We start from the raw sequence: 26661 nt of genomic DNA, 5'->3' as shown, positions 1-26661 counted from the left end.
ATGTTGGTTGTTTGTGCTTTTCTAGGAAGTTGTCCATTTCATCCAAGTTGTCTAGTTATTAGCATATAGTTGTGCATAGTATCTTCTCATTGTCACCTTATTTTCTGCAGGGTCAGTAGTTAGGTTTCCTTTCCCATTTCTGATTGCATTTATTTGCATCTACTCTTTTTTTTTTTTGTTAGCCTAACTAGAGGTCCATCAATTTTGTTGATATTTTCAAGGAACCAACTTCTGGTTTTGTTGATTCTCTCTATTGTTTTCCTGTTCTCAATTCCATTTATTTATGCTCTAATCTTTTTTATTTCTTTCCATCTTGCACTGCCTTTGCTGCATGCCATAAGTTTTGATGTCATTTGCCTAGAGGTATTTACTAATTTCTCTTATAATTTCTTCCTTTACCCACTGGTTTTCTAAGAGTGTATTGTTTAGCCACCATATATTTGTGAATTTACAATCTTCTACCTGTTATTTATTTCCAACTTCATTCCATTATGATCCAAGAAAGAGTTTTGTATAATATCAATATTTTTAAATTCATTGAGACTTACGTTGTGACCCAACATGTGGTCTATCCTAGAGAATGTTCCAAGAGAACTTGAGATAAATGTGTATCCTGCTATTGTGGGGTGTGGTGTTCTATAAATGTCCATCAAGTCTCGTTCATTTATTGTATAATTTAACTCTCCATTCCCGTATTGATCCTCTGTCTAGATGCTCTATCCGTTGATGTGAGCTGTGTATTGATGTCTCCAACTATTATTTTAGAGGATCTACTTCTCCTTTCAGTGTTCTCAGTGTTTGCCTCATGAATTTTGGAGCACTCTTGCTTGGTGCATAAATATTTATGATTGTTACATTTTCTTGATGAATTGACCCTATTACTATACAGTGTCCTTCTTTGTCTCTTTTGTTTTACTTATGAAGTCTAAATTGTCTGATATTAATATAGCGACTCCCACTTTTCTCTGGTTGCTGTTTACATGAAATATCTTTCTCCAACCTTTCACTTTCAGCCTATTTTTGTCCTGTGTCTAAAGCGAGTTTCTTGTAGACAGTATGTAAACGGGTCCTGTTTTTTAAATCCATTCTGCCAGTCTATTTCTTTTTATTGGGGAGTTTAATACATTAACATTTAGTGTTATTACTCTAAGGACGATACTTTCTTCTACCATTTTGTCTTTTGGATTTTATATATCATGTCTTATTTTTATCTCTCTCCTTTTACCCTTCCTGGTAATCTTCATTTCTACACTCTTCTCCAAACCTCTCTCTCTTGTGTTTTCCTATCAGCCTGTAGCACTCCCTTTAGTATTTCTTGTAGCACCAGTCTCTTATTCACAAACTCTCTCAGTATCTGTTTGTCTGAAAATATTTTAATCTCTCCCTCATTTCCGAAGAACAGTTTTGCCAGATAGAATTCATGGTTGGCTGTTTTTCTCTTAAATATATCACACCACTGTCTTCTTGCCTCCATGGTTTCTGTGGAGAAATCTGTATATATTCTTATCAAGCATCCCTTGTATGTATTGCTTTTCTCTTGCTGCTTTCAGAATTCTCTCTTTGTCTTTGACATTGGACAATCCAATCAGTAAGTGTCTTGGAGTAGTCCATTGGGATCTATTCTATTTGGGGTACACTGTTCTTTTGAATCTGTAATTTTCTATTTTTCATAAGAGTTGGGAAATTTTCAGTGAATATTTCTTCTATTATTCTTTCTTTCCCTCTCCTCACTATTCTCCCTCTGGGACACCCATAACACATATATTCATGTGCTTCATGTTGTCACTCAGATCCCTAAGACCCTGCTTGTATTTTTCCATTCATGTTACGATTGGTTCTTTTGTGTATATGAATTCAAATGTCTTACCCTCCAATTCACTGATCCTTTCTTCTGCCTGTTTAAATCTACTACTGTATCTCTCCATTTTCTTTTTCATCTTCTCCATTATGCCCTTCATTCCCACAAGTTCTGCCATTTATTTTTTCAAGTTCATGAATTCTTCTTTATGGTCATCCAGTGTCTTCCTTATATCTTCTATCTCTTTAGCTATATCTTCCCTCAGTTCATTGACTTGATTTTTGATTTGATTTAGGAGATTTGTTTGAACATCTTTAATTAGTTCTTCCCTCAGTGCATTGAATTGATTTAGCATTAGTTGTCTCAACTCCTGTATCTTGGCTGAACTATCAGTTTGTTCCTTTGGCTTGTCCATATTTTCATGTTTCCTAGTATGACTCATTATCTTAAGCTGTCTAGGCATCTGACTTTCTTGATTAGTTTATTTTGGAGCTTGTTTTCACTCTTTTACCTAGGGTTTTCTTGTTGGTTGGCTTTGTTCTCTAATCTTCGGTGTTCAGTTCAGCCTATTCTAGACCTCTAACTTAGGTTCTATTTAGTTGATCAGAGTTTTTCACCTCTTGTTTTTCTGTTTCTTGCCCTACCTCTAAGTAGTCTTTTTGTGAGAGGGTCTCCTCAGATATGGTCAACCCCAGTTAGGATTGCTCAGTCCGGAGAGGCCCAGGTCTCAGGAGGAGGATATGGAGTTTCCCTCAGAATGAGACCCTCCTGCCAAGCCTTTAGACTCAGTGCTTTTCCTATCCTGCCCAGCAGGGGGCACTTGCCAGCCTGCAGCTCCCCCACCAATTTAAGGAGGTGTGGAGCTTTTCCTTCTCCTTGTGACCCTGACCCTGTCAGGGGCGTGGCTGACTGAAGTTGGTTTCTGAATTCCAGTCCCTGGGGGCCAAGTTCCCCAAAGGAGGGCTGCCACTGGAGCTGGGCCATGCCCCCCTTTCTTGGGGAAGTTATGCCCTTTAGGGAACTGTGTTCCCCTCTAGACTTATTGCTTTGTCTCTCAGAGCTATCTTCGCTCTACTCTTGCCTGAACCCAAACTACAAGTCTTTGAGGCTTTCTGTAATGGGCTACTTAGAATAGTTACTTTAAAAAAGGAGAAAAAGATAAACAAAAAGAGAAAAGGAAAACAAGGGCCCAGTATAGACTAAAGAAAAGCACTTTAGTGTTATTATCTCTTCCTACTTGATAGTTACTCTGAGGCACCTTTAATTCCGCCCTTACAGCTCTGATGGACTACTGAAATGCAAAAACATAAGGAGTTGCAGAGCAATTTAGGCTTAAACAAGAAAGCAGAAAAACTGGCTTTTCAGAGAAGGGCCCTGGCTTCCTGGGTTTGTATATGTGCCTTATTCTGTTTGAGCCCAGCACTTCTCTGTATTTTGTTCACCCCAACTCCAAAAGTCTTTTTTTTTTTTTTTTTTTTTTTTTTTTTGGTGTGTTTGCTAGCCCTGTCTCCTCTCCATTGGGCTGACTGCTCCCAGATTCTCCAGTGTCTGGCCTCAGTTTATCTATGGTTGGAGTTTTTGTTCAGCAGTCTGAGTCTGTTTATCACCTCTGCAATTGGGGCTGTGTTGAGCATCCCTCCTGGTTCCCAGCACTGATGGCCCCCCTCTCTCAGGAAACCAGCTGCAGAACAGTTCACCATGCCTGGCAGGGAGGGGCATGGGCCCCCTGGCCATGAGGACTTACAGGTTTTGCTGATCTCAGCTGCTCCATGTGTTAGAGACTGTTGGATGATGCTTGTCTGAACTCAGATTTCCATGAGTACAGTTTCTGGCTGTCTACCAGCTGCCCCAGAGGAGTAACTAAAACCCACACCTCACCACTCCACCCTCTCTATTTCATTTTACAAAACTAACAAGACCTGACACCAAAACTAATGAACAAAATAGAAAAGAATAAAAACCAGTATCATTTATTAATTGTTTCATTTGGAATAGACTAGATTATGCTGCAGTAAAAATAAAAACCCAAAAAATCCCACAAAGATTTATTTCCTGCCCTTACTACATGTCCATTGAAGTTTACCTAGAGGCTCTACTCTACATCCTCATTCTGGAATCAGGGCTGACAGAAATTCTACTATTCAGAACACTCCTGGTAATAGCAGAGGAAAAGAAAGAATGAGGGAAAGCATACATTGGTTCTCAAAGTCTCCACATAACTACTATTCACATTTCATTGGCCACAGCAAATCACATGGCTACATCTATTCTAAGGAGGCAAAGAAGTTCAATTCTATATGTTAAGAAGGAGGAAACACATAAATATTTGGGGAATGGCACCAATGACTACTACATTAATATAAATGTAAAAATAGAAAACAAAAATAGTAAATAAAATGTGCTAGTGTATTAAACAAACACACCATGACCAAATAGGACTTAGTCCAGAAACTCAAGGCCTTCACTACATGAATTGATTAAAGGAAAAAAATATCATATAAAATCTCAATTGATCTTCATAGGGAATTTTACTTCTTTTTAATCTTAATGAATAAGAAATAATAGAAAACTTGCATAAAGATTTTCTACCTACAGCAAACATTATACTTAACATGAAATATTAGATGCATTCCCACTAAATTCAGTAACAAGTAAATGATGTTCCCATAACTGCAATCATTGAACATTAATAAAGAGATCTTAACTAATGCAAAAAAGACAATAAAAAGAAATGAGAAAAAAATGGAAAGAGAGTAATTATCATAATTTGTGATTGATATGATTTTTCATCTAAATTTTCCAAGATAATGAACTATTAGAACTGATAAAAGAGTTCAACAAAATAGCTGGATAAAAGACAAACATTAAAATGTCAATTCTGCAGACATGCAATATGCATTCAGAAAATGTAATCAAAAAGCCTACCTTCCAATCACAATAGTTTTTTTTAAAAAAACTTAGCAATTAATGACAAGACCAAAAATGAAAAAAAAAAAAAAACCTATAAACCAAAACAAAAAAATTAAATAAAATTAGTTAAAATCTGTGCCAGTTTGGATGTATTATGTCCCCCAAAACACCATTATCTTTGATGTAATCTTGTGTGCACAGATGTAATTAGTGTTGACTGGAATCCTTTGATTGAGTGTTTCCATGGAGATGTGACTCAATCAACTGTGAGTGAAATGTTTGATTGGATAATTTCCGTGGAGGTTTACCCCACCCATTCAGGGTGGGGGTTAATTGGATCACTGGAGTACTTTAAAAAGAGCCACATGAGCTCGGTTGCCTGCTACAGCCAAGAGGGACACTTTGAAGAATGCACAGTTGCTGAGAGAGCAGCTGCAGTTTACAGAGACATTTTGAAGATGGCCTTTGAAAGCAGTGTTTTGCTCCTGAGAAGCTAAGAGAGGACAAATGCCCCAAGATCAATGGAGTGTGACATTTTGAAGAGGTGATTCTGCCTAGAGAGGAACGTCCTGGGAGAAGACACCAGCCACATGCCTTTCCAGCTAGCGGAGGTTTTCTGGACACCATTGGCCATCCTCCAGTGAACGTACCCGACTGTTGATGCATTACCTTGGACACTTTATCACTTTGGGACTGTGACTGTGTGGCCAAATAAACCCTCTTTGTGGGAGCCAATCCATTTCTGGTATTTTGCATCCCAGCAGCATTAGCAAACCAGAAAAAAAAAACCAATGGATTTTTGACACAATAAGCTAATTTAAAAATTCATTTAGAAGAATAAATGCACAATATTCAAGAAAATTTTGAAACTAGGCATAAAGAGGACCAAAATACTCTATCACACACCAAATTTACCAAATTTGGAGTGCATTACAGCCCTGCTAAATACTACATTTCCAAGCCTCATTTTACAGCCAGGTACAACTATAAATCTAATGTTGACAATGAAATGCAGGTAGACGTGTACATGGGAATTTCAGGAATTCTCCTTAAAGAGTAGCAGCATTTCCTCTAAATCACCTTCCTTCATCCTGCTAGGGATGCGTGATAAGAAAAGAAGAGAAACAAAATAGAGAGGACCTAGCTCCTTTATGACTGTAAAACCACCAAACACCAACCACCTAAGCTTATCATGAAATCTAAAAGGCATAAAGGAGAACTTAATATACAAAAAGTAAATATATATATATATATATGTGTGTGTGTGTATATATATATATATGTATGTATATATATAAAAGGAAACAAGTGAATTAAAATGGCATACTATAAAATAATTATCAAATACAAGATAAGGCAATAATGGAGGAACAGAGGAAAAAAAAGGCATAAGATATACAGAAACAAATAGTAAAATACAGACATAAATCCTACATCATCAATAATTACATTAAAATTAATGGACTCTTCCTTTCCCCACAGAAAGGAAGAGATTGTCAGAATGGATAAAGAAAATGATCCAAGTATAGGCTGTCTACAAGAGGCACATTTACAATTCAGAACACATGAGTGAAAGGAAAAGGATGGAAAAAGGTGTTCTATGCAAATAGTACACAAAAGAGGGTTGGAGTGGCTATACTACTACCTGGAAAATAGACTTTAAGACATAAATTGTCCCTAGAGACAAAGAGAGACATTCTATAATGATGAAATCCATCAGGAAGATAAAACAATTGTAAACATACATGAACCTAAAAACAGACCCCCAAAATACATGCAGTAAAAACTAACAGAATTTCAGGGAGAAAACAACAATTCAATAATGATAGTTAGAGACATCAATAGCTCACTTCAAATAATGGATAGAACAACCACAGAATGTCAAGAAGGAATTAGATGAGTTGCACAACTTTATAAACTAGCATTATAATTTAACAGACAGCTATAGAACACCCAACAACAAAATACACATCCTTCTCAAATGTACTTGCAACATTCTCCAGGATAAACAATACGTTAGGTCATAAATCAAGCCACAATAAATTTAGTAGGATTAAAATCATACAAAGTATGTTCTCTGACAACTATCAAATAACATTAGAAATCAAGAAAGAAGGAAATTTGGGAAATTCACAAATAAATGGAAATTCACAATACAGTCCTAAATGACCAATGAGTCATAGAAGAACTCATAAGGGAATTAGAAAATACTTTGAGATAATTGAAAACAAAAACACAACATATGAAAATGTATGGAAGGCAGCTAAAGAAACGCTTAAAGGAAAAGAGAGAGAGAGAGAGAGAGATCCTAAATCAAAAACTAACTTTCTACCTTAAGCAAATAGAAAAAGAAGAGCAAACAAAACCCAAAGCAAGCAGAAGGAAGCAAATTATAAAGACTAAAGCAGAAATAAATAAAATAGAGAATAGAAAAACAATAGAGAAAATCAACAATCCCAGAAATACAAGGTTGGTTTAGCATCCAAAATTCAGTCTATTGTCCATATCAATAGAATAAAGGACAAAATTCATGATCACCTCACAGTCACTGAAAAAGTAAAAGTGAAAATTTTTTATGAAAAAAAAACTCAATAAACTAGTAATACAAGGGAACTTCTCAACCTGATAGAAGCCATCAACAAAAACTCCACAGCTAAAATCATACTTAATGGTGAAAGACTGAATAAGATAAGAAACAAGACCCATAAGACAGGAGACAACACAATGATGTCCGCTCACATCACTTCTTTTCACACTGTAATGGAGTACTTAGCTAAGAAAATTAGACAAGAAGAAGAAATGAAATAAATTCAGATAGCAAAGATAGATAAAATTATCTCTATTTGCAGATGACATGATTTTTTATATAGAAAATCCTAAGGAGCTCAAAACAATCTATTATAACTAACAAACAAATTCAGCAAGGGTGCAGTTTACAAGATCAATATACAAAAATCAATTGTATTTCTATACGCTGGAAATGAACAATCTGAATATGAAATCAAGAAAATTCCATTTACAATAGTATCAAAATGAATAAAATACTTAGGAATGAATTTAGCAATGTAAGCGCAAAACTTATACACTGGAAACTATAAGACATAATTGAAAATAATTAAACAAGATCTAAATAAACAGAAAAGCAATCCATGGTCACAGATTGTTAAACTTACTATTGTTAAGATGGCAATATTCCCTAAAATAATCTACAGATTCAATTCAATCCCTATAAAATCTCAGGTGGCTTTTTGCAGAAATTGACATGGTAATAATAAAATTCATTTGAAAATTCAATGGACCCAGAATAGCCAAAACAGAAAAAAAGCTGGAGGACTCCTACTTCCCAATTTCAAAACTTAGTACAAAGAAAGCAGGAGTAGCAATATTAATCTCAGATAAAATAGACTTTAAATGCAGGGATGTTATGAGAGACAAAGAAAGCCACTACATACTAATAAAAGGGGCAATTCAACAAGAAGAAATAACAATCATAAATGTTTATGCACCCAATCATGGTGCCACAAAATACATGAGAGAAACATTGGCAAAACTAAAGGAAGCAATGGATGTTTCCACAATAATTGTGGGAGACTTCAACACATCACTCTCTCCTATAGATAGATCAACCAGACAGAAGACCAATAAGGCAAATGAAAACCTAAACAAGCAGATAAATGAATTTGATTTAACAGACATATATAGAACATTACATCCCAAATCACCAGGATACACATTCTTCTCTACTGATCATGGAACTTTCTCCAGAATAGACCATATGCTGGGACATAAAACAAGTCTCAATAAATTTAAAAAAATTGAAATTATTCAAAGCACATTCTCTGACCACAGTGGAATACAATTAGATGTCAATAACCATCAGAGACTTACAAAATTCACAAACACCTGGAGGTTAAACAACACACTCCTAAAATAAATGGTTTATAACGCAGAATGTAGGGGAACTAGCGATAGAGAGCAATTAATGAAGGGGGAACGATAATCCAATAAGAACAGATAAGCTATCGTGGGTAAATTTAACATTCTAGGAATGCCCAGGAAAGACTATGGTTTGTTAATTTCTGATGGGTATGGTAGGAACAAGTTCACAGAAATGTTGCTATATTAGGTTATTTTCTTGGGGTAGAGTAGGAACATGTTGGACTCCCTTGTTATGGTTTGTTTGAAATGTTTTTTTATTCTATGGTTTTTTTAAATTTTTTTATATACTTGATTGAAAAAAAAGTTAATTAAAAAAAAAAAAACAATGAAAAAATATGCAGAGCCCCCTTGAGGAGCTGGTGGAGAGTGCAGGGGTGTTGGGCTCCCCCACCTCGATGGTTACTGAAGTGCTCATAGACATAGGGGACTGGTGGTTTGATGGGCTGAGCCCTCTACCATAAGACTTGCCCTTGGGAAGACTTGCTGCAAAGGAGAGGCTAGGCCTCCCTATAATTGTGCCTAAGAGCCTCCTCCTGAATGCCTCTTTGTTGCTCAGATGTGGCCCTCTCTCTCTACCTAAGCCAACTTTGCAGGTGAAATCACTGCCCTCCCCCTTACGTGGGATCTGACACTCAGGGGAATGAATCCCCCTGGCAATGTGCAATATGACTCCCAGGGAGGAATCTAGACCTGGCATTGTGGGATGGAGAACATCTTCTTGACCAAAAGGGGGACGTGAAAGGAAATGAAATAAGCTTCAATGGCAGAGAGATTCCAAAAGGAGCTGAGAGGTCACTCTGGTGGGCACTCTTATGCACAATATAGACAACCCTTTTTACGTTCTAACGAATTGGAATAGCTAGCAGTAAATACCTGAAACTATCAAACTACAACCCAGAACCCATGAATCTTGAAGGCGAGTGTATAAAAATGTAGCTTATGAGGGGTGACAATGTGATTGGGAAAGCCACATGGACCACACTTCCCTTTGCCTTGTTTATGGATGGATGAGTAGAAAAATGGGGGAAGAAAAAAAAAAAAAGGCACCCAGTGTTCTTTTTTACTTTAATTGTTCTTTTTCATTTTAATTTTCTTATTATTTTCTGTGTATGTGGTAATGAAAATGTCAAAAATTAATTTGGTGATGAATGCACAACTATATAATGGTACTGTAAACAACTGAATGTACACTTTGTTTTGTATGACTGCATAGTATGTGAATATATCTCAATAAATATGAATTTAAAAAAATAAAATAAAAAATAAAAAATAAAAAAAACTTAGTACAAAATTAAATCAAGACATTATAGTACTGACATAAGGATAGGCATATATATCAATGGAACAGAATTGAGAGTTCAGAAATAAATCTTTATATTAGTGGTCAATTGATTTTCTACAAGGGTGCCAAGAAAAATCAATGGGGAAAGAAGAGTCTTTTGAACAAATGGTGCTGGGACAAGTGAATATCCACATGCAAAAGAAAGGAAGTTGGACCCCTACCTCATATATACATATATATATATATATCTTATAAAAAATATTGGAGTGAATTTCCATGAACTTGGATTAGGCAATGGTTTCTTAGATATGACCCTAAAACCACAGGCAACAAAAGAAAATATAAATTGGACTTCGTCAAAATTGAAATTTTTTGTGCTTCAAAGAATACTATCAAAAAAGTGAAAAGACAACCTACAGAATGGCAAAAATATATATATTTGCAAATCCCTAGTAAGAGATTTGTGTCTAGAATATATAAAAATATCTTACAGCTCAGAACATAAAGATAAATAACCTAACCAAAAATGGACAAAGGATCTGAATTGACGTATTTCCAGAATATACAAACTCTCCATAGGCTAATGAAAAGATGCTCAATATAATTATTCATTAGTGAAATGCAAGTCAAAATCATGCTGAGATACCACTTCACATCCACTGATGTCTATAATTTAAAAAAAAATGTATGCAAGAATGTAGAAAATTGGAACACTCATACATTTGATTGTTAGTGTAAAATGATACAGCCACTTGGTAAAACAGTTTGGCAGTTCCTCAAAATATTGTAATATCACCCATTAATTCTAACCTAGACACATACCCTAAGAGAAAAGAAAACATGTCTAAATGAAACTTTGTCCACAAATGTTTATAACAGCATTAGTCATAATAGCCAGAAAGTGTAAACAACCCAATGTCTATCAATGGGTGAATAGATAAACAAAATGTGGTATAACCATGGAACATTCAGCCATAAAAAGGGATGGCATACTACCCATTCAATGTGGATGAACCTTGAAAACAGTGTAAGTGAAAGAAGCCAGACACAAAAAGCTATATATTCTATGATTCCATGTATACTAAATGTCCAGAATAAGCAAATTCTTAAAAGCAGAAAGTAGATTAGTAGCTGCCATTAGTTACTTGGAAGGAGGAATGAGGAGCGACTGCTGATGGGTATGCAGTTTCTTTTTGGGATGAAGAAGATGTTCTAAAAGTAGATAGTGGTGATGGGGTGCATTGTGATGTGAATATGCTAAAACTACACCAAAACCCACTGGATTGTACACTTTAAAAGGAAGAACTTTATGGTATGTGAATTACGTCTCTATAAAGCTGCTGTTAAAAATTAATATCGGTAGAATTCATGAAATAGGGAATACATTTCTTTTGCCAAATTCAATTAAGAAATCATCTGAAGATATTAATAAAATATCTACAATTGTCTATGATTCTTAGGGCACCACAACGAGTTGCTTTAAGTCTAAAAGCATCTAAAATTTTTTGATCTAAATTTTGGTCTCCCTTCAGCAACTTTTCTTGTATTTGGTCATCCATTTTCTGAGCTGCAAAAATATAGGCAAAAATAAATGCTTTGTTAGTCAACTAGAGAATTATTTCTACAGTGAAATCCCTGTTTTTTAAAAAGAAAAATTGCTTAATCATTTCATGAATGTGATATTTCCTCTTTAAAAATGCAATCCCAGTGCTCAGTAGCAATCTCTAAAATGGTCTTAAAGTTGTAAACAGACACTTGTACAAAAGTAATGAACTATATTATTTTAGATTGTTCTTCTTATTCCTTTGTTTTGTTAGCGCTTGTTAATTTTCTTGGGGTATGGTAGGGACATGTAGGAAGCAATGCACTTATTTTAGGATATTTGTTTTTCTTATCTCTTTGTTTTGTTGTTTGAATTGTTTTTTTTTTTAATTTTTTTATTTTTTGTTAAAATAAAAGAAAAAGCTATTGCATTTAAAAAAAAAGTAATGAATTACAGATTGTGAAAGGGGAATATTGTGAGAATGTTTTCAAGGCGGAACCAGGCTCATTACTTTGTAGCCTGCCTGGTACACAGATGTTTGCACTGTTCCTTCTTTTCCCAGTCCAATGTTTTTCAGTCTCTTTAGAATCCTGATCCCCTTTTTATAATATTATATCATTTTGTACTTTGTATGTGTTCTAGTTATCTACCACTATATAATAAATACCCCAAAGCTTTCTGGCTTAAAACAACTGTCATTTAAGTCATAGAAGTTTGGAGTCAGGAATTCAGACAGAGCACAGTGGGTCTGTCTCTGCTTCACAACATCTGGGGCCTCTGCTGGGAAGTTTCCAAGGCTCTGGGTGAAACAGTGTGTGAAAGATTTACACTTGTACCCTATATTTACTCCAATCAAAAGTCAAAACAGTAGGCTTTGTAATATTCTAAATGCAGTATTCACAGTTTCCTTTTTAGTTTTTCTAGAATAGTCAATTATATGTAAATGTTTTAAAATATAATATTAATATACATTAAAAACAAAGAACAATTTTTCTGCTTAAAATCATATACAAAATGATTTAAGAATATTAATCTTGTACTTGCTACTTACTGAGATTGTCAGATTTGAAAAAGCTATTCCTAATCTGAAGCCAATGATTCGAGACTAACATTTCATCCAAAGATAAAAGACTTCCATCAGCAACTTCATCTGTTTCCTGACCTAAATGACAGAATAGAGGAACATTTTGTTGAATGATGAACCATTTCTTTACTTGTTTTAACAACATGCTCCTTTTTCCTTTTACAAACACATAAAATTCTATGGGCTCAATAATGACCCCTCCTTTATAGTTTCTTTTTTATTGTTTTTCATTTGTTTGTTTTTGTCTCTTATTTTTACACAAAAAACAAAATTGAAAACTTAGACTATACCAAACAGAGTTATTTCTCTGAATGAATTTTGAATAACAGCTACATCAGTTATTATTTTCAAAGTGTTCTTAGTCATTTACGGTAGGTGACAAAATTTTTAAATGTAGAAGCATAGCAATAAATTCCTGAAAAATGTATGCTGAATATAATTTTAAAATACTTAATAATATTTCTTACTACTATACTTACTACCATGTTTTTCACTTTGACCAGCTCCAGATTTTTCAAACTGATCTTTTAACTCTAAAACTTTGTATATGGACCTGCTCTGGATTACTTCATTCTTTTTCTCACCTATAAAGTAATGCTTTGAATACACTAAATTGAGAAATATATACAGTAAAATCTCTAAAAACTGATGGGACATTTCTTTCCTCTTTACATAAAATTATTATATTTTCCACATATAAATATTTTCCAACAGTCCTTTAATGTTCCCTCAAATGATGCTACTGTTGTATGACTAAAATTTTGTGATATGATAAATAAGCTATAATGATGAAATAAACTTGGTGTGACAATCAGGAGAAAAATCATTATGAGTGGCTTGCTGGTTAAGAATTACTAATTTATGGTTTCATCTAGGCAATAAAAATGCTTTTAATTCTCGTTCCAACTTTCTTTAGCAGTTGAAGATCAGAACAAATCTAAATAATAAAAAGGAAAGTATGATACATACTTAGAACTAAAGAATCTTAAATATAATTTTGTTAAATAATGACAAAATCTACTTAACATTGTGCCTGTCAGATTGAACAATTCCATGTTTTAAAATTTAAGGCTGCATATTTGAGTCTAAATTTAGATCCACAGGCAAGCTTTTACCTCCTACCTTGTCCATTTTCTGGTCTATAAGAGTATATGGTTTTAGACCACAGAAAACCTACGTATCTTGAAAACATTGAAAAAGCATGAGACCCTTCCTCCCTGTGACATGAAAGTGTTCAATTCTCTTATTACACAAATATATATCTAAATTTCCAATGTGATCCTTCTATTTTTTTAACTGTGAGTTAATATACATCCACATGTAGAACAATGTATAATGTCTAAGTGTACAAACTCTGATAATAAATTAATGATCCATAAACAACAAAACTAGACAAAATATGGAAAATAAAAGTTTTTAGGCAATGTAAATAGCATAAGACTGGGATTCTTGACAGAATAGAAATACATTATTTGCCTTGGTTTTCTTCTTGAAGATACTTTCCTGATAGTACAGGGAAGTACAGTTCAAATAGAGAAAATAGTCTCGCTAAAAAGAGACGGAGATCAAGTTTTGGATCTAATGAGGTAATTAGAATTTGTGGACCAGAGAAAAGGGCTCTAAACATAGATAGAGTCCATGAAATCTGCATAAGGTCCCTTGAGCCCTTGACCAAATACTGAATCACACATATATAGCACAAAACGACATGACATCTGGCAGAAATAAGTTACTGGGAGCCATGATTACAGATATCCCACAGTGCTAGGAGATTCTAGGGTTCCAGTCATCCAGAGTGGAGAAAACTTGCTAACATTTTAACTGAAAACTCAACGAGACCACATCAGAAGTAGAGCTACTGCAGCCCTAAATAAAGGACTAGTCTAGACATGGACTAACAAAGCCAAAAACCAAACTTCAACAGGACAAAGCTGAGACACCAATAATTTAACTGCCTTTGAGAACAAAAAGCAACACTCTTTAAAAGGAGAAAACATAATCCATACTCACAAAAGCATATGTTCCCTAGTATATAATCAAAAAAATTAGGCATGCATATAGGAGAATGTAAGCTCAAACCAGGAAAATTTTAAAAGTCAATAGAAACAGATCCAGAGATGACACAGCTATTGCAATTAGCTGAAAAGGACTTTGAAAGCAATTATAAAAATATTCATGGATTAAAGGAAATGATGGACATAATGAGTGAAGTTATGGGGATTCTCAACAGAGAAATAGAAACTAAAAAATTAATTAAATGAATATTCTAAAGTTAAAAATAGAATACCTGCAATGAAAATTTACTGATTGGGTTTATCATCAGAAGACACAATAACTTTGCAATTCCAGTCAAATTGAAGATACACATTAAAACGTTTCACACGAATACTGATAATTGGCAGGATATCAACAGCACTGCTAGTTTCTTTATAACACGGCACAGAGATTACTTCCTTTTTCTAAATGGCAAGAATTCACATCAAAGTTTACAATTTTACTCTATATTATCTTTACTCCTGATTCTAATGAGGATTTATTAATCCAATTTTCTCCTTTCCACACATTTCAATTTACTATATATTTATAAACCATATGAGAAGACATTGTTGAACTAGTTTTTATATGCCTTTAGACAAATACTTCAGTATTTGTTGTTGCAAGATAATTAAAATAAAAAGTTAAATGACTATCTTCAATAATTCAAAATTTTTATAAAGAGACTATAAAGTTTCTGTCCTGGGACCAAATAAAATAAAAGGACAAGCTGGCAACATGCCCAGCTTCTCAATGTTATAAACCTTAGAAAATAATTTATTTTGTTTTTTTATTATTCATTTTTATATAAATACTTATTTGTTGTTTTTTTTTAGTTCAAAAGCCAATTAAGAGTATTCAAAAATAGAACCAATTGCTATTAAGGGTTAATAGAGGTTTTGATATTATGACAACCAGGATAATAATGGCTATACATATTTGATTCTCACCATACAGACTCCTTAAATACCAAACAGAACAACAAGAACAGAAAATAATAACATCCATAATCTAAATCATAGCTAGAAGACATATAATACTATAAACCCCAATTACATGTGAGTAAATAAATATATAAGACCATAGATTCAGATCTGAAGCTCACAAGAGAGTGCAAAGAACCAAGGATATCACAAAACACAGGGAGTGAAATTTTCTGTGTCCAGTGCTAGATATGGAACATAAATAACACCAATTAAGGTACTTCTCCCACAAATAGCTCTATTCGGATATCTGAAACTAGCTTGTCAGAGACCCATGAAGTATGACCTGGATGTTGAAAGGAAAGGCTCAGAATGTGCCTGGCCCCAGAGGTGGTGGTCTTGAGTATGTACCTTAGAAGGCAGAACTATCCTCCCAAACAAGCTTAAAGAGTAAATGGAAAGAAAAGAAATAGACAAAGATGGGAATGAAACAAAAACCTGAAGAACCAGAGGCTGCCATACCAAAGTAAAAAAATAATAAAAACAAAAGGTGTTATGTATTAATAATCTCCATAGCAGCAACTAAAAGGAAGCCCTTGAACTGAGAAACAAGAAAGTCATTTCCTCACTGCATAGGGTCTACAACTGCTGGCTCAGGAAATCCAACAAAAAGTGGATATGAAAAAGAAACCAGGAAAAAAATGGGAAACGGCCCATTAAGGGATGAAGGATTAAACAAATTGTGATATATCCATAAATTGGCATACTACTCAGCAATTTAAAGAAATGAAATATTGGTACACTGAAAAACATTAATGAATCCTAAACATGCTGACTGAAATAAGCCAGACCAAACTCTCAAAGAGTACATACTAGATGATTCCATTTATATGAAACTCTAGAAAGAGCAAAACTAATCTATATGACATAAAGCAAGGCATTGGTTGCTTGAGGTAGGAGAATTTACTGCACAGAGGACTGAGAGAATTTTGGGTGGTGATAAAAATATCATATGTGTTGCATTCACAAGGGTGTATACAGAGGTGGGGCAAGATGGCAGCACAGGGAGTTGTGTAATTTAGAACAACTAGTAAATAGCCAGGATTAACTAGAAAACAGTCTAGAACAGCTGTTGGGGGGACATCCATGACTGGACACACATTGTACACCAGTCTGGAATGGGTGGAATGGATGAAATTGCAGCATAGAACTGTAAGTAAAGCTCCCAAACTGTGGAGCTAGCGACCCTCCCCCACTGGCATGGAAGGCTGAGTTGGAACACTTTCCTGTGGGAAAAAGAAATGATATCTGCTGGGAGGAAGGGAAGGTAGTTCAACCAAGCTCCAATTACAGTTTTAATTAACAAATTTGGACTACTGAATGCAAGCTATGAGCACAGACAAACCCAGAGCAAGCAGGAAGGGAACCCTGAGGTCTCTCCTGGCAGAGAGGAGGCAGGAAAGATGGAAAAAATAATAATAATAAATAAATAAAACCAGAGGCTTTTGGAGTTGGCTGAGCTCAAAATACTGGAAAAGGGCTGTGTCCCAAGAAAAGGGGCACATAGAATTGGATACCAACTCTGGTCAACTGGCAAAACTGAGGGACTGGGGACTGGCTCTAAAAAGGGGATTTTTTCTTTTTTCTTTTTTTTTTCCCTCTCATTATAAGTAGCTCATTAGAGAAAGCCTCAGGCATTTACAACTGTAAATGCTGACCCAGGAAAGGGTGGAGTTAAGATAGTTAGACAAAGGAAGAAGTCAAGTGAAGGAGATAATTCCCTGTGTATACATTAAGTCCCCCAGAGAAAGCCATATTCTTTAATGCAGTCCTTTGTGGCAGATTGATTAATCTTTTTGATTAGGGTATACTTAATTGAATGTTTCCAAGGAGATTTGATCCCTCCATTCAGGATAGGTCTTGTTGATGCTTTGAGATACTGGCCCAGAGTTTGCTCTGGAGAAGCTAAGACAGGACAAAACACCCCAAGAGCAGCTGAGAGAGACATTTGAAGAGACACTTGGGGGCTGACAGAGATGCTTGGAGTTGCAGACAGAAGGATGTTTTTAGATGCTAAACTAAGGACACACAGGAGCAGCTGAGAGAGGAACTAAAACACCACCCAGGACTAAGGAGACATCAGCCACATACCTTCCCAAAACAACAGAGGTGTTCTAGATGCCATCGGTCATTCTTCAGTGAAAGTATTCTCTTGTTGATGCCTCAGTTTGGACACTTTCATGGCCTTAGGACTGTAAATTTCTAACCAAATAGACCCCCTTTATAAAAGCCAATCCATTTCTGGTATTTTGCATAACAACAGCATTAACAATCTGGAAAACTTTTGGTACCAGAGAAGTGGGATGCTACGGAGTTTGCATAGACCAAAAATGTTGTAACAGCTTTTTAACTGGATAAGGGAAAGATTCTAGAAGAACTAGGAGGAGCTTGGTAGAAAAGGCCTAGATTGCTTTAAAGAGACTGTTTGTAGAAATATGGATGCTAAAGACACTCCTGATGAGACCTTAAACAGAAATGATGAATGTGTCATTGCCAACTGGAAGAAAGATGATCCATGTTTTAAAATGGAAGAGAATTTGGCAAAATTGAGATCTGATGTTGGATGGAAGGCAGATTTTGAAAGTGATGAGCTCAGACACTTAGCTGAAGAAATTTTGAAATTAAATGTCCAAAATGCAGCCTGGCTTCTCCTTGCAGCTTATAGTAAAATGTGCGAGGAAATAGACAAGCTGAGAACTGAACTCATAGGTTCAAAGAAACCAGAAAATGATGGTCTGGAAAACTCTGGCATCTAGGGGGTGGAACTCCAGAGGCTAGAGTCCCATGTGAGGATTTAACCAAACATGGAACTTGACTGCCATTTCAGTACAAGCCAGGATTGGAGATGGAGTTATCCAGAAAGGATTTGTAGAATGCCCTACTGTCTGATGGCTTTGACCCCTGTAAGCTGCATGACAAGCCAACAAAATTTTTGCAAGATCTGTATAATTAGAACCACTGCCAGTCTGGACTGGAGGGGGTGGAGAAGGAACAAATTGGAAAAATTTCTTCAAAGACAGAACCATGGAAATTGACGTCTGGAGTCAAGAAATCTCAGGCAAGGAGAGCAGAGCAATCCATGCATGTGGAAACAGTTGAGTTTGCCCTGGAGGCAGAGGGTGGGCCTTCCACCTCAATTCTCAGGAAGAATGCCACCCCAGACCTCAGAGAGGGTGGAGCATATTCCCTGGGGATTGGGGAGAAACTGGCCACCACCCCACTGTTCAGAGAGGGGAAAGCCTTTGCCCTGGAAAGGCAGAGTCTGGGTGGCACCCCAATGCTTGGGGAGGGTGAGGCTGAGAAAAAGGTGGTCTGCCCAATGTGTGGGTATGTTGGAGCACTCACTCCAGCATTTGGAGAGAAAAGGGCTGCTGCATAAGCCTTTGGAAAGTGTGGGACTGCAGCTCTTTCAAACCCCAAAGATAAATCATCATTCTATAAATGACACTCAGACTTTGAAATCTAATGGTGTCTGTCCTGTGGGTTTTCAGATCTGTCTTTGTCCAGTGATGCCTGTTTTCTTTTCAATTTCTCCCTATGGCAATGGGAATGTTTATCCTATGACTGTCCTTCCTTTGTATATTGGCAGCAGATAACTTGTAAGTTCCACTGGTCCACAGCTAGAGGGGAATTTTGCCTTAAGACAGAAAATTCCTCTAAATGATTTTGATAAGATCTTGTACTTACCTATTGTTGCTGAAACGATTTAAGCTTTTGTGATACTGTGATGGACTGTATGTACTTTGTATATGGAAAGAACATGTCTTTTTAGGTCCAGGGGGGTGGAATGTTCCAGTTTGTATATATTATGTCCCCAAGAAACAGCCATATTCTTTAATGCAGTCTTTGGGAAGCAGATTGATTAATCTTTTTGATTAGTGTCTGACCTCTTGATTGAATGTTTCCATGGAGATTTGACCCCTCCCATTCAGGGTAGTCCTTGATTAGTTTCTTGGAGTCCTTTAAAAGGAGCCAACACAGGCCTAGATGATTGCTGTCACTTTGAGATGCTATCCCAGGGTTTGCTCCAGAGAAGCTAAGGGAGGACAAAACACCCCAAGAGCAGCTGATAGAGACTTTTGGGGAGACACTTGGAAACTGACAGAGATTCCCAGAGATTCTTGGAGAGGAAGACAGAAGGAGTTTAAAGATGCTAAGGACACACAGGAGCTGAGAAAGGAGCTGAAACACAATCCATGACCAGCAAACACCAGCCATGTGCCTTACCAGCTGACGGAGGTGTGCCAGATGCCATCAGCTATTCTTCAGTGAAGGTATCCTCTTATTGATGCCTTAGTTTGGACACTTTGATGGCCTTAGGACTATAAATTTCTAACCAAATAAACCCCCTTTATAAAAGCCAATCCATTTCTGGTATTTTGCATAATGGCAGCATTAGCAAACCAGAACAATCCTTAAAGGGCTTATCTTCCCTAAGTAAAGAGGGTGTGGGACCCAGCTTAACTGGCTGCCCTCCCTCAGAGAATTCAGGCCCTAGGGCCTGAGGAAAAAGAAATTAAAAAAAAACAGTAACATCTTAAGCTTGGGGTCTGATTCACCATTGGGCCCTGGAAGGACCAGGATCTGCTGAGAATTCAAGACACTGCACCTCTTTATGCTGGTAGGGAACTGTGGGCTGACAAGCCCCACCTGCTGGGCAGGACAGGAAAAGCAGAGCCTAGAGGCCTCACAGGAAAGTCTGACAATTGGATGATGCTCATCCTCAGGGAAACTTGATACTGATTACACCCTCCTCCTGGGAGATGGGCCCATCTGGTCTGGGAAAATTTGATTAGGGTAATCAAGGAAACCAGATGCCTAGCCAACCAAAAATTATGATTCACACAAGGAACAATGAAGATATGGACCAGTCAAAGGAACAAACTTACACTTCAAGTGAGATACAGAATTGAAATAACTAATTAAAGATGTTCAACAAGTCTTCTAAATAAAATAAATGAGCTGAAGGAAAATGTGGCAAAATAGATGAAGGATATAAAGAAGACACTGGATGACCATAAAGAAGAATTTGTAAGCTTGAAAAAACAAAGGCAAAATAGAAGAGATGCAAAACACAATGGAGACATACACCAGCAGATTTTAAGAGGCAGAAGAAAGGACTCATGAACTAGAGGACAGGACATCAGAAATCCTACCCACAAAAGAATAGATAGGGGAAAGAATGGAAAAATATGAACAGGGTCTCAGGGAACTGAAGGACAATATGAAGTGCATGAATAAATGTGTCATGAATGTCCCAGAAGGAAAGAGAAAGAAAAGGATACAGAAAGAATAATGGAAGAAATAATCACTGAAATTTCCCATCTCTTATGAAAGATATAAAATTACAGATCCAAGAAGCACAGATCTGTACTTCAAGACAATTAATAATCAGATTATCGAATGTCAAAGACAAAGAGAATTCTGAAAGCAGCAAGAGAAAAGTGATTCATTACATACAAGGGAAGCTCAATAAAACTATGTGCATATTTCTCAGTAGAAACCATGGAGGTATGAAGGTAGTGATATGATATATTTAAGACACTGAAAGAGAAAAACTACCAACCAAGAATTCTATATCCAGCAAAACTGTCCTTAAAAATGAGGGAGAGATTAAAATATCGTCAAACAGACAACTGGGAGAGTTTGTGGACGAGAGACCTACTCTACAAGAAGTAGGAAAGGGAGCAAAATAGGCAGATAGGAAAAGCAAGGAGAGAGAGGTTTGGAGTAGAGAGTATAAATGAAGACTATCAGTAAGGGTAAAAAGAGAGGGGGGAGGGAGAATTAAATTAGCCAGAAACAAAAGGAAAATACTGTATGGTCTCACTAATATGAACTAACATTGATGAGCAAACATTGAGAGTTAAAGTTGAGAACACAGGTTATCAGGAGATAGAAAGAGGGTAGAGATAGGTAATTTGATGCTGAAGGAGTACGGAAGGTTCAAAAAGATTGCATGTATAGATCCAGAAATGGATAGCGCATTACTGTGCGATGGTAACACAATATTGTAAGTACTCTGAAAAATGATGGAAGAGGAAGGCTGGGTGCATGTACCAGAAGGAATGATAGAAGATAAAGACTGGGATCGTACAACTTAGCAAAACCTAGAGTAATCAATGATGTGATTAACTGTACAAAAATAAGAATGTTTTTTTCATGAGGGAGAACAAATGAATGTCAACATTGCAAGGTGCTGAAAATTGGATGGTATAGGGGTAGAATACAATCAATGCAAACTAGAGTCTATAGTTAACAGTAACATTGTAAGATGCTTCCATTAATTGTAACAAAGGCAAAACACCAAAGCTAAACGTCTATAAGAGGGGGATATAGAGGAGTGGCATGGGATTCTTGGTGGTGGTGGTATTCTCTGAACTTCTCATTTTATTTTATTTTTATTTTCCTTCTTTTATTTTTTTGCTCATTTTTTCTCCTCTTCCTCTTTCTTTGAGGAAGAAATGGAAATATCCTCATATGACTGCCATGGTGAATGCATACCATGTGATTATCCCAGGAATCATTAATTGTTTACTTAGGATGGATTGTATGGTGTGTGAATAAAACTGTTTAAAAAATAAACAGAGGGATACAAGTGATGGAGAAAATGGGGAGAGAAGTATGTACCTATTCCCTGTTTGTGGGGATGTAGAATAGCGCAGCCCATCTGGAAGGCAGTGAGTTGTTTCCACAGGAAGCTAAGAATGGGGTTGCCATAGAGCCCTGCATCCCTGTTATTAGGTATATACTTGGAAGAACTGAGAGCAGAAACATGAATGGCCATTTGTATACTGGCGTTTATGGTGTCAGTATTCATGATTTTCAATGGATGGCAGTGGCCTAAGGGCACATCAACTGCTAAACAGAATGGTGAACAGTGGTATATATATACAAAGGAATATTGGCAAGAAGGAATGAATTTGTGAGGTAGGCAACTAGGTGAATGAATCTTGAGGACAGTATGTTGAGAGAATAAGCCAGAATTGAAAAGACAAACATTATAATACCTCTTTAATATGAACTAACTATAATTTGCAAACTCTGAGGATTGAATCTGAGAGCATAAGTTACCAGGAGAAGACTAATTGTAAACATTTCTAGATTGTAGGCTCTTACAGCAGTCACATCTATTCCTGAGTTGTTATGGTTATTTCTAAATTCTGAGATGTTGCACTGTTTGTGTATAACCTAGTCAGTCCCTGTAACTTTGGGTACTTGTGTGACCCCTGAGACTCTGACCCAAAGTTTAGCAGCTATGAATGTCAGCATTACCCCATAGAGCAATTATTTTAAAAAACTGAAAAAGAAATGATAATTCAATAGAGATATAAATGAAATGGACTTGGTTGGAGCTAAGGTAAATCAGACTAAAGGGTAAAGGATGATAATGACTGTGTTTTAAAACTTTAGCATCTATGTGAGACCAAAGGGAGAGGTTTATTTAGTGCAAAATCTGTATTTTCTTTAGCACACTATATAATTTAACTTGTATGGTCAGTTTATTCAGACACCATAATTATATGGAACCTTGAATAGGGGTGCAATCTAGTTGGTTTATATGGGATAGCATGAACCCTGGATACATCCCAGAGTAATTTGCACAGAGAATAAAAAGTATTTGCAAAGTCCCCTTGAGGGACTCGGGAAAATGTGGTAATATTAAACTTCCCTACCTGGGGAATTCCTAATATGCTTGCAGGCACTAGGGACTACCAGTTTAGTAGACTGAGCCCTTGATCTTGGGGCTTGCCCTTTTGAAGTTTGTTACTGCAAAGGAAAGGCTAAGCCTATTTATAATTGTGCCTAAGAGTCATCCAACCCCAGAGAACCTCTTTTGTTGCTCAGATGTGGCTTCTCTCTCTAAGCCAACTCTGCAGGTAAACACTCATTTCTCTCCCCCTACATGGGACATAAGTCCGTAATAGTGACTTTTAAAACATAATCTTAAACTGTAAGCAAGCAAGAAATCATAAAATGTAACCTTCAAAGCTAGACAGGATACAATGGAAGCTCTTGTTCTCACAAAGAACCAATTTGTAAATGTAAGTCTGCAAACATATGTAAATGTAAAGTTTGTACCTTGTCTCCTAGCTTCCAGAGGAAACTGGAAAATGGGAAATAACTAAATTACTAAAGTTCTCCAAAACTGTTATGTGATATGTAAATGTAAAATTTGCACCTCGCCACCTGGCTCCTGAAGAGAAAGGGAAAATGGGAAATAACTAAATTGACTCCCTTTGTCTCAAATGAGTTTAGCCAATTAAAGAATCTCAGGGAAATTGCCCCAAACCTCCCAGATAGATGGGCCTTTTGTCTATCACTCTTGTTACATGTTAATGGAATAATTATCTTTCTTTGTATCTGAACCTGGGGATAAAACCGAATTGGAGAAGCACTTGGGGGAGGCAGATTTGGGAAAGTTTTCCCTGCTTTCTGTGGGCATAATAAACTATCTTTTCCTCTTCATCCAGGTTTGGTGTGACTTCCATTAGCCATGCCAAGCAACAAACCCATATTTGGGAAGTGCCCCTTTTTCAACTCCCAGGGGTGTAAATCTCTCTGGCAACATGGGACATGACTCCTGGGGATGAGACTGGACCTGGCATCATAGGATTGTGAAAGTCTTCTGGACCAAAAGAGGGACAATAAATGAAACAAAATAAAGTTTCAGTGGCTGAGAGATTTCAAATAGAGGTGAGACGTCATTCTGGAGGTTATTCTTATGTATTATATAGCTACCCCTTTTTAGTTTTTAGTATATTAGCAAAGCTAGAAGGAAATATCTAAAACTGTTGAACTGCAACCCATTATCCTTGACAGAAAGAAAGAATAAATGTATCTGCTTATATTTGTCAGGGGGTAAAAAAACAGAAGCATTAGAGCATTATTAAAACTGGTTATCTTTAGGTGCCAGAAAGGGATAAGATTGAGGAGACAGGAATGGAAGTGGAACTTATCCTAGAATAATTCTTTCTTTTGGTTTTTAAGTTTGAAACAACAATTTTTTTTAATCAAGCCCTAAATTGAAAACAAACTGGAAGCCCTAACTTTATATCAACTGAACATAACCAAAACAGAGAAATGAATTCTTTCAAGTGACATTAGAATGCAGTACTCTGGACATTCATAGTTGGGTGTATTCTTGGAGAGAAAAAACAACAGACAAGTAATTAATTAAGTAGTTTATTATTATTGGTAATGTTATTTTTGTTATTTCAGGAACTGTTTCATACCTCTTACAGAATGTAACCAAAAATATATTCATTGTAATCAAACCCAGATTTTTAGTGTAAAAGTAAAGACATACAAACAGCAAATATAAAAATAAAATCCAGATTCAGTCATCCCCAGAATTGTTGGGCAGGAATCCACTCTCTCACCAACAGAGTGAATAGGAGGCAATTAAAACAATAATAAATAACAAAATAAAATACAATTCTCTGCTGTCAGAGATGACAATAAGCAGAGACTGGAAAGGGTTGATGAAGTAAGCCATAAGTTTATCTGTGGCAAGGGTGTTCTGACTAGAAACAACAACAAATGCGAATGTTCTGAGGTGAGATAGCAAAGGGGCAATAACAGAAGAAGCAACCGGAAAAAGGTATTGGCTGAGAACAGAGAGGCAGTGCAGACAAACTCATATGGGACTGCTAAGGAAAAAACATTGATGTTTCTGAGTGATATTAGGAATTGGTGAAGGATTTGGTCAGGGGAGTGATATGAGCTTATTTATATTTTTAAGTAATTACTCTGGTTTCTATGTGGAAAAGTCACTACAAGTGAATAAGATTAGAAATGGGAGACAAATTAGGCAGTTGCAATAATCTAGGAGAAAAAAGATAATGGAATATATTACAGTAACGATTGTGAAAGTGGTGGAGATGGTGGAAAGTGGTAGAATTCCAGATATATCTTGAAAGAAGCAACAAAAGGATGTTCCAGCATATTGAAAGAGGTAACTGAGAGAAAGTAAGGGGCAAAAGAGAGTTCTAAGGGTTTCAGTCTGAGAAACTGATAGACAGAATTTAGTATTTATTAAGATGAGGCAATTTGAGGGAGGACCCAGCTGTAGAAGAGGGAGAATAAAGATACTAAAACTTGATTAAAAAGACCTAAATAAATAGAAAGACATTCCATGTTCAGGGATTGAAGACTAAATAAATATTGTTACAATGTCAATTCCATCAAAAGTGATTTACAGATTTAATGCAATCCCAATCAAAATTCCAACAGCCTTCTTTGCATAAAGGAAAAAGCCAATAATTAAATTCATATGGAATTTTAAGCAGTCCTGAATAATCAAAGCAATCTTGAAAAAAAGAGCAAAGTTGGAGGGCTCATGCTTCCCGATAAAGCTTATTACAAAGCCACAGTAATCAAAACAGCATGGCACTAGCATGAGGACAGACATATAGGTCAATGGAAAGGAACTGAGTGTTCAGAAATCAATCCCCACATTTATAACCAATTGATTCTTGACATGGATGCTGTGGTGGTTTGAAGTTATATATACTCCGGAAAACATGTTCTTAAATCTAATCCATTCCTGTGGGTATAAATCCATTGTAAGTAGGATCTTTTGATAGGATTACTTCACTTAAGGTGTCACCCACGGCAATCAGGATGGGTCTTAATCCTATTACTGGAGGCATTTGTGAGACAATGAAATTCAGACACAGAGAGAGAAAGCCACAGGAAAAAAGAAGCTGAAATGGAACCCAGAAAGAAAGGAAAAGACCAGGAGATGCCATCACATGTCTTGCCATGTGACAACCTAAGGTCTATGGGTTGCCAGCAGCCAGCCACAGAATGCCACAGTCTTGGGGAAAAAGCATTGCCTTAATGATGCCTTGATTTGTACATTTTTCCAGCTTCAAAGCTGTAAGCTAATAAATTCCCATTGTTTAAGCCTACCCTTTTCATGATATTTTAGTAAGAAACCTAGGTAATTAAAACAGGTGCCAAGTCCACTCAATGGGGAATGAACAGTCTCTTCAACAAATGGTGAACTAGCATTTGTTGTCCATGTATGAAAAAGTGAAGGCAGACACCTACCCCACACTATATCTAAAGTCAACACAAAAT

General features: G+C 36.2%; 1 protein-coding gene across 1 annotated transcript in view; it reads right to left on the bottom strand.

Moving 5' to 3' along the window:
- CCDC7 (coiled-coil domain containing 7) overlaps nt 1–26661 on the bottom strand; it is a 329716-nt gene that overhangs the window by 122315 nt on the left and 180740 nt on the right. The window contains exon 19 of the mRNA XM_037837696.1: nt 12524–12634. Within this exon, the coding sequence (XP_037693624.1) occupies nt 12524–12634 (111 nt within the window). The remainder of the gene's footprint in view (nt 1–12523; nt 12635–26661) is intronic.

This window comes from Choloepus didactylus, chromosome 5 (assembly GCF_015220235.1).
Source record: "Choloepus didactylus isolate mChoDid1 chromosome 5, mChoDid1.pri, whole genome shotgun sequence".
Taxonomy (NCBI): domain Eukaryota; kingdom Metazoa; phylum Chordata; class Mammalia; order Pilosa; family Megalonychidae; genus Choloepus; species Choloepus didactylus.
Note: the sequence above shows the minus strand (reverse complement) of the source record. Positions and strands in the feature narration are given on the sequence as shown.